Below are 10,190 nucleotides of genomic sequence, written 5' to 3'. Positions count from 1 at the left end.
TTGTAAGCCTTTGTTCTTCTCTAATTGTCTTAGCATACACTTGCGCCAGATTATGCATGGGATCAGCATCAACAATTTCACAAATCAGATTGCCAAAACGGGACTCATCAAGCCTCATGGTGAACTTTTTCATCTTCTCTTTCTTTTATGATTTAAGCTCCAGCTCCACAAGTACACACATGAGTTTGACGATATCTCTGAAGCTCATCCCACAACACCACAAGACATCCGTAATAATCAATCACGGATTGCCCATCCTGACATCACGAAGCTAGAAGACACACAATCTGGTGAATTCTGACCTTGTTTTCCTTTAGGCTCTCCCATAGTTCACCTGCATCGGAGATGAATGACACCATAGAATGCACACGTGGTATGATTGAAGTTTGTAACCATCCCACAACCATCAAATTCACATAGGTCCATAATTCCATCTCCAAACCTGTAGTCGTTAGCTTCTTGATCGAACCATCAATGAAACTAGTCTTCTTTTATCCTTGAGAGCATTAACCATCTCTGTTGTCCACTCAGTATAATTCTCTCCCGTCAACTGAACATAAGAGATCATTGAACCAGGGTTATCACCAGAAAACAAAGAGTAAGGCGTGAATTCTGATGAATCAGCAACAATAGCCTTGGTATCTCTGTCGTCCGACATTGAAACAGATGCTTGATCTTATTCAAAGATCGAAAATAAATAAGAAAAAAGAAAACTCTTTGAAAACAAAAAAAAAAAACAAAGGAAAAGGGATTTTAGGCCGTAAGCTGTAATACCATGTAAAGCTTAGAAGCAGCTAGGTTTAGAATGTGTTTTTCTTATTTATATCAAACGATTACAACTCAATATATACACAAGATTTGGAGAACAAGCTATACACTTTCCTATTCGTTGTAAAGTAAATATCCAACACATTCTATATGTAACTTTTACATATATCTCTCTCAATATTTTCTTATTTTCTCTCTTTAAGGTAAAAAAATCATTATCACTTATGATCAGTTCCTTCTTGACCACCAGTAAACATGATTCTTGATTTGAGACTCTTGATCAAATAATTTGACTTCAATCACATTCGGAATCACCCTTCAACCAAATTGTGTTACTTCAATCACATTCGGAGTCAAATCTCTATTATAGAGCAACATTTGCTCAAACCCTACTCTATATTTTACTCTAAAATAGAGAAAATAATAGGATTGCTCTATCTATAGAGCAACTCTATTCTTACCTCTATTTTTTTACACTAACTCTATTATAGAGGTGAAAATAGAGTAATACATTGAAGGAAAACAGTGCTCTATTTTTGAGTTACTCTATTTTAGAGAAAAAAATAAAGAAATACAATGGAGATGGTCTTACCAATCTTGAATACAATTATTTTGATTGTGGTTGTTCATGAGATTCCAAACGATGTGTACACTATTGTGGTTATATAAAACTAGCCTTCATGATTAACTTCTCCAATCTTATCGGTGTGTTGAATGAAAATGTAAAGTAATTTCATTTCAAGTTTTCGTTGTAGCAATCCCAATATAAACTATTAGGTGTCAATCTTCTAGAATATTTTTGACACGAGAAGACCCACATCCGTAATTGTAAACAAAGATTTTCCCCCAACATTTTCCAACAGTTTAAGATTGATGATATACTATATATACTTTCAAAGTTCATAAAATTGTTGCACCAACATATATGTTGTCCTTGATAATAATATTATTGAATTTCTAAAAGAGTATTTTCTCTCTTTCTTGAAAAATACTAGAGGTGAACCTTTTTATTCATCTCTTCCTTTTTCAATCAATCAGAATCTTCTATATAATATTTTATTAAAAAAATAATCAAAATTAAATTAAAAAGCAAAACAAATAATGTATATTTTTAATTAAAGAAAGTTAAATACTGAATTCGTTTAGTTTTACAATTAAACGAAGTTATATATCAGTTTCAGTTTATAAATAATAATTAGGGTTTAGATTTTACAAATAGAACAAAATTATGTGTCGGTTTGGGTTTAAAAATAAAGTTATTAGGATTTAGATTTTACAATTAAATCAAAATTCTATATAGGTTTGAGTTCGCAAACGAGATGGTTAGGGTTTAGATTTTACAATTAGAATCAAATTATATGTCGGTTTGGATGTTTACAAATGAGGTGGTTAAGATTTAGATTTTACAATTGGAACAAAATTATATATCGGTTTGGGCCTACAAATGAGATGGTTAGGATTTAGATTTTACAATTAAAACAAAATTATATGTTGATCGATTGGTTTATAAAAAACAGTTTGAATTTTTAATTTTGCAATGATGTACACAACTACTGTACTACAAGGGTATTGTTGTTTTTGATGCCCCAAAATGTATGTTTTTAGATACTAATTTAAAGTATGATTATATTACAAATACTAATTTCAAGTTTTGATATTTATGTAAATGGCAAAAGTTTAATTATTTAAATGTTATGAAAAAGTTACTTTGACAAATGTACTTCCGAGTTAATAATAGGGAGATTTTCAATTAAAAAAACATAATTAAATGTCTAAGAGAAATAAGTATCTATAGTTTATATATTTTAGATATTTTTAACTTACTAAAAAAATCTAAATTTTTGTGGATCATGTTATGAAGTTGGTTAAAATTTACATAAATATGATTATATAGTTTTTCAGCTTGGTCTACTAAAATAGACAAAATATTTTAGTTTGATATCAAATAAATTAATAAGAAGTGTTACCCTAATCCTAACCGGTACCAAATATATAAAAAAATTCAATCCATCTAAAATAATACAATCTCTAGATTAGATTAAAAAAAAAAAAAAATATATAATTATTAAAAAATTGTCCCGCCATATACAGCGGGTTAAAATCTAATTTTACTATTGTATCACGATTACCACTACTTTCTTATTTACATAATTTATGTTTGTATTCTCTTAAAAAAACAACTTTCTCCGACATATGTTTTCGATAGACACTCATTCCTGTTTTAGAAACGCAATGTTAATTTGAAAGCATTAGGATTTATGCTATTTATGGTATCTACTTTAATTTGTACCTTAAAAACCTAATTAATATATATAAAGGATATACTATATATATACTTATTTGTTTCTGCTAAATAAAGACATACATAAGTTTAGGAAGAGAGGCAAAACATTATAATAATTTTTGTTTTCAAGTGTTGAACTAGCAACTACGATGATCACCAGACTTGCTTGGATCTATAAAGTGAAGAGACACTACACAAATACGAATTGTGTTATCAATTTTGGTCGTAATAATTTTTACTGTGAATTCTAATTTGACAGTCTAATTCGGTAAGAAATAAACTATCATCGAAGTGGAACTACTAAAAAATATCGGAGAAAACATATGAAAGCGATTAACACCAAAATGAAAAGTATATGCAGCATATGGTCATGGACCAAGAGCTAAAGAGAGTCGTTTGGAATATTCCGCCTACCTTCTGGATGGTAACCGATACCGATCCATGTAACTATGAATCAATACGTGAATCAACGTTTTTTTTATGGCCTACCACAAGACAGTGCTTGCCCACTGCCCACTTACAAATATGGTCCCTGATCTTCCACATAAGCTAACATAGCCATTGTGACCGACTCATACTCATTAGACGTGTTCGTTTTATAGACTATTGTTGTGATTTTTTTTTGTACGTACGCTGTGTCATTAATGTTGTTTGTCTTAATTAGCCATTTCTGATACATAAACGAGTTTATTTGTACTCTTGCCTCAATCAAATATCTTATAATTAACGAATATTAATTAATATGAAACCTGGTTCAAAGAAATTAAAATAAGAATTAATTAATATGTACCACGTATATCTTTTGAGTTTTGAAAAACTATTTTAAAACACCATTCAACTTAGAAAAAAATACCAATCCACCACTTGGGGGATTTTTACATGAATGGTGGATTGGTGTTCAAGTTAGTTATTTTTTTTTTTTTTTAATAGGATAAAACAAAATTGTATTCCAATTCACCATTCAACGTCTTAGGAAATTTTTTAAAAATACTCACTTGAACATCAATCCACCATTCAACTTACGAATTTAATTTCTTTTAAAAAACTCACTTGAACATAAAAACTAACTTGAACACCAATCCACCCTTAACTTAGGAAAAACATGCAAAAATCCCCCAAGTAACAAAATATGCAAGACCAACTTCGTGCGATCTAAAACCATTACAAATAAAACAATGATCAAATTAAAAAACCAATACACCGTTCAACGAATTGTTTACGTACGTAATTAAGGGTCAGATTGACGTTATCTTTGATAATTTTGATATGATCGAGGTCTTTTATATATGCAGTTTCTTTCTTTTCTATTAATTGAGGTTGATCTTGTATATTTACTCACTTCTTCTATCACTTGGAATTTTTTTTTTTTTTCTTTTAGCATTTTTCACCTCAACTAAATTCAAGATGTGAATATATATACCTATTGAGGAGGTGAACATAAGAATGTTGTAGACACACTCATTGAATGCATATACAAGTAGCTAGGTATATGCATATATAGCTGCGATACATGTACATATATGCAAGTACGTATTTAGGTATATAAAGTAGACATTGTAATAAATATTTTGTCATCACGGAAAAAGGGAAGAGAGGGACTAAAGGTTAGAAGGAGTGGTACGTGGAGTGTCATATGTGCGATGGTTTTGAAGATAGACAATACATAGGCCCTGATTGGCAGGAGACTTTTAAGACTTTAAAACAAATAAAAGACTTGACAGCCACTAATTTACCAATCAAACTTTTTTTACTTTTATTTTTTTAAAAGTTTTGTAAGCCACTTTTATTTTTCTCTTCGTTGTTTACTCAGAATTTTTAAAGCCTCAAATTCAGGCTTTAAAATTAAACAAATAGAAAAACTTTATTTTTTTCCTCCCATTATATTTAAAATCTCTCCACAAATTTATATATATATTTTACATAATTTTATTTTTATAAATTAATTTTTCTTATTTTATTCTCTTTCTTTTAAGATCCATTTCAATAATAATTATTTTTATTTTCATTATTATCATTAATATCATCATTTTAATATATTTTAATAATAAAAGTAATAGTTATCTTATTAAAAGTATTTGTTACCAATCAAATTTTAACAGTTAAAGTTTTTAAAGTTTCTACAGTTAAAGCATTTACAGCCAAATTCTCTACGGCTAAAATTTTAAAGTTAAAGTCTTTACAATCATAAGTAACAGCCGTTACCAATCAGGGCCATAACTTTTAATCCCACCGCAACGTGGTTCATTCCTTCACCTAGACGATGTCGTTTTCAAACCTCACTCTCTCTCTTTCCCTTTTGTCCTCTCTATATTAATCACCTGGATGGTTTCTTCTATTCTCACTAACTCACTCTCTCACTCAAGGGACCAAAAAGTGTTTTCTCTTTTTTTGAGTTTCTCTTTCTCTTTTTTTTTGTAAGAGAAGAGATCGAGAAGCGATGGGAAGGGCTCCGTGTTGTGAGAAAATCGGGTTGAAGAGAGGAAGATGGACAGCCGAGGAAGATGAGATCCTCACCAACTATATTCAGACCAATGGTGAAGGTTCTTGGCGATCTTTGCCTAAGAAAGCTGGTACATATATCTCCAACATTTACATTTTCTATTGTCGATTTTTCTTAGATTTTAACATTGGAAAAAGGACTGAACTTCTTCAAGCTGTTAATGCATGCATGTGTCAATCTAAAAACAACACTTGTAACGTAAATATATATAATTATATATTAAGAGAAGAATGCATATATATATATATATATGTTCTAATATCTTACATAAACTTTTTTTTTTTTAGGATTGTTGAGATGTGGAAAGAGCTGTAGACTAAGGTGGATAAACTATTTGAGAAGAGACTTGAAAAGAGGAAACATTACAGCCGACGAAGAAGAAATAATCGTCAAGTTGCATACCCTTCTCGGCAACAGGTACTATACCAAATTAATCCACGTCACATCCGTCAATTATATTTCGTGCACTGTCTAAATAGTGACTCTAAAGACTGGGACCGTGCATATAATACAGTACAATTATTTTGCATGTAATGTCAACTTAAGAAGCATTGAGAAATGGTCAGAGTCCGATCCAACCGTTAAAAAAAAAGAAGACAAAAGTCATCAAATATATTAGTTTTTACAGCCATGATTTTGTGACCATCGAAAACATTTCAGCCGTTGATCACTGTTCGAATGGCCCAACCCTTTCAAAATAATATATATACGAGATTATCCAATTTGACTTTTTGTCAATAAAAAAGCCTTGGAGTTATGTTGCTATAGATCTAACTGAATCGACCTCCCTAATTAATCTTTGTCTCATATGTGTTTTGTGTACGGTCCTAGTTGTAAAACAGGCTCTCCGACCTCTATAAAAACCTTGATAGTGATACGCATGTGTCCGTTAGCAAAGTGGTATTGAGTCTAGGGTTAATGCACTGTTAAACTACAAATTCGCTTTTATATATATGCTTGTTCATTTGAGTGTTAGTATTTTATTTGTGATAAATTTGTGGAAAATTCTTACCAATAAATCTCATTTCTAGACGAAACTCGAATATATTTCATTTCTACATTTTTAAAAACAAATGAGTGGTCGAGATCGTTGTTGGAACGGTCCAACCTTTTTCAAAGAAAAACTAAGTACATATTAATGAAAACATGCAGTTTAAAAAGAAAAAATTAAAATTTGTCGTCATCAATTTTCTTATACTCCATATATATTGGTATTGAATATTTGAACCAATGAAAAGCCAACTTGTTCTCACGTGTGTGCATGTGACTATTTTTTTTGTTTTAGGTGGTCACTTATNTAACTACAAATTCGCTTTTATATGCTTGTTCATTTGAGTGTTAGTATTTTATTTGTGATAAATTTGTGGAAAATTCTTACCAATAAATCTCATTTCTAGACGAAACTCGAATATATTTCATTTCTACATTTTTTTTAAGAAAAATGAGATCGTTGTTGGAACGGTCCAACCTTTTTCAAAGAAAAACTAAGTACAAATTAATGAAAACATGCAGTTTTAAAAATATTTAAAAATTTGTCGTCATCAATTTTCTTATACTCCATCGCCAGTTGCGATAAGTTTGAACCAATGAAATATTCAAAAATTGGATTGAAATTTGCGATACATATACCAATTTTTTGTATTGAATATTTGAACCAATGAAAAGCCAACTTGCGATAAGTTTTCTAAATGTATATAGTCTCACGTGTGTGCATGTGACTATTTTTTGTTTTAGGTGGTCACTTATTGCAACACATCTACCAGGAAGAACAGACAACGAAATTAAAAACTATTGGAATTCACATCTCAGCCGCAAAATCTACGCCTTCACTGCCGTTTCTGGAGACGAACACAATCTAGTCATTAAAGACTTGGTCCTGAAGAAATCTTCTTCTTCTTCTTCGCCTTCTGGAGCCAAGAACAATAACAAGACCAAGAAGAAGAAGAAGAAGGGAAGAACTAGTAGGTCATCCATGAAGAAACACAAGCAAATGGTAACGGCCTCCTCACAATGTGTCCCACAACAGAAAGAGCCAGAGAGTGAGATCAGTGATGGAGGGCAAAATGGTAATTTAGAAGGAGATCAGTCTTTGGGGGCTTATGAGTGGTTGGATGGTGAGTTAGAACGGCTCTTGAGTAGTTGTGTATGGGAATGCACTAGTGAAGAGGCTGTGAATGGAGTAAATGATGAAAAGATGTGTGAGAGTGGGGACAATAGTAGTCGTTGTGTGGGTTTGTTTGGAGAAGAACAAGGAAGTGAGACAAAGCTTGGCCACGTAGGAATTACAAAGGTTGATGGTGATCGTGATATGAATATGGAGAAAGAAAGAGAAGGAAGTGTTTTGATCAGTTCAAATTCAAATTCAAATGATGATAAAGATTGGTGGCTTGGTCTATGTAATTCTTCAGAATTCGGGTTTGGGATTGATGATAAGTTGCTTGATTTGGAGTTTCAAGGTAATTTGACTTGTCATCAAAGTGAAGATCTCTGGAATCTCTCAGATATTGGAGAGATAACATTTGACTGATATTACAAAACAAGTGGATCGTACATGAGAAGGCGTATTAACCCGATAAAACATGGATCTTTTGATTAAAGTCTAGTGTTTTGTTTGGTTATTGTGGATCTTGTGATTATGTCGTAGCTTGTTGTAGCTAGTGTGTTACGAGAGTTAGGATAAATGTAGCGTCTAGTTTAGACTAGTTTGAAGCACGTTATGCTCTCTCTCTCTTTTCGTTTGTTTCCTTTTTCTTGTGATTATTCGTTCGCTCTATTTTGTAGCTAGTGTTTTTTTTTCTTCCTACGTTTCATTATCAATGTTCTGTAATAATGATGAATATTTTGGGATCGATTAATTAGAAGTATATATGTTTATTCGTTTATGTATTAATTAAAATTCTCAAATTTCAACCCAACTTCTAACCAATTTAAGGGCGGACATAATTCCCTTCTCATCCAATCGTGTCTTTTTTTCTCCAATCCATAACTTCCATATGGAATGGAAAGACAATTTTTTCTCTCTTTAAGTTGATATTTATTGGGATGAGATGATCATACGTGATAAGAAAGAAAAAATTTTTCAAGTTATATACTCAGTAAAAATGACACAACGCCTCTCAGTTTTAAGATGGTATTTGTACCAATCTTCTAGACTAAATTTGGTAACCCGCTCTTGCTTTGATCGACTGTGGTTTTTCCAAGTATGTGTGAGCAGCTATCGTAATAGGCGTTTTTACTTGAACATAGATGCTGATTTTATTTATCTTTTGACTTCGAAAAACTTTATCCTCGTCGATGTCTTCAAATGGTTTAATGTGATTGTTTTCATCTTTGATAAATATAACATGATAGATTTCATCTCACGAATCAATTATTTTTATCTAAACATGAATAAAGAAGAATAAATATTATTCCTCATTTTTCCCCTAAATTATGTTTACCAATAATAGAACTAGTCTATTTTTATTTCGAAACGAGATATGAAATGAATCGAGCTGAGCAATTCCGGAAGTAAAACAATTTCATAAAAAAAAATTCCAATTCAAAATAAAACTGTAAACAACTTTTTGAAAATTATATTTTTGACATTCACAGTAGATATAGTGAAACAAAACAAACAAATACATATGTATATAACTAGATAAGGACCCGTCCGATGTGCGGGTTTAAAATTTAATAAATTAAACTAAATTTTATTTTTGTTATAATTCACTGGTTTGTATCCATTTACAAATTTTTTATGTATGTTACTATTAAAAGTGTAATTTTTACACCTACAAATATACTCTATGTTACAAATATATTCTTTGTCACCACCAAGAAAATGTCTATATAAACACATTAAGCCAACTTTACTCTCACTTCTGCATAGTTTTTTAACTACTAAAATTGTTGGCTCAAAAAATATTTTAGATAAAAAATATATTACATAATATACTATTCAATGATGTATCATCACTGAAACAACTCGACCCGTTTTTTTTTTTAATAATAATAATAAATACAATATATAATTAAGCAGCCCATACTACTTAACTAGACCAACCCAAATCACAACTCCTCTTTAAACCAATAACAACCAATACGCACAGCGGAAACATACCAACCATACAGAACCATTACAACCTCAATACAATAACAATCCTAAGCATTCTATCCATCAACCTAGCATATCTCTATCCAAGGTTCCAACAACATATCCAACAATCCAATAACACGCAAACGAGACCCTAGATCATCCTCCTCCTCATCGCCATGATTCCACAACACAAACCTTATCAACTGATTATAACAACGAATACAACCAGTTGAGACTCTCCTAACGTCTGAAACAGCCCAGCAACGCCCGTTAACTATCAAATCGCTCCGGTGAAAAGCTACCCCTAGACGTCACGAAGCTGCCCACAAAATTTCAGCACGATCAGGCACCACACGAGACCACGATCTCAGTTACAATCTCCGATGGTCCCAACTCGCGTCTGAGAAAACGTGTCTCACGAAACTTTGAGAACGATTTGATATGCCGAAACTGTTTCCTCCCAAACCCTAACGATTCTGATCTTTCTCCTTTAATCTCCTTCACACCACAATAGGCTCTCTCCTCTCTCTCTATCTCTGAAAACGGCGACAAGACACCCT

At 31.6% G+C, this 10,190-nt stretch overlaps 1 protein-coding gene across 1 annotated transcript; it reads left to right on the top strand.

Moving 5' to 3' along the window:
- On the top strand, positions 5,396-8,401 carry LOC104723781 (myb-related protein 330-like). The gene is made up of 3 exons (XM_010442191.2): positions 5,396-5,622; positions 5,840-5,969; positions 7,287-8,401. The coding sequence occupies exons 1-3, from the start codon at positions 5,490-5,492 to the stop codon at positions 8,077-8,079; spliced, it is 1,056 nt and encodes a 351-aa protein (XP_010440493.1). The 5' UTR covers positions 5,396-5,489; the 3' UTR covers positions 8,080-8,401.

Source organism: Camelina sativa, chromosome 2, assembly GCF_000633955.1.
Source record: "Camelina sativa cultivar DH55 chromosome 2, Cs, whole genome shotgun sequence".
Taxonomy (NCBI): Eukaryota; Viridiplantae; Streptophyta; class Magnoliopsida; order Brassicales; family Brassicaceae; genus Camelina; species Camelina sativa.
This window is presented reverse-complemented; position numbering and strand designations above follow the sequence as displayed.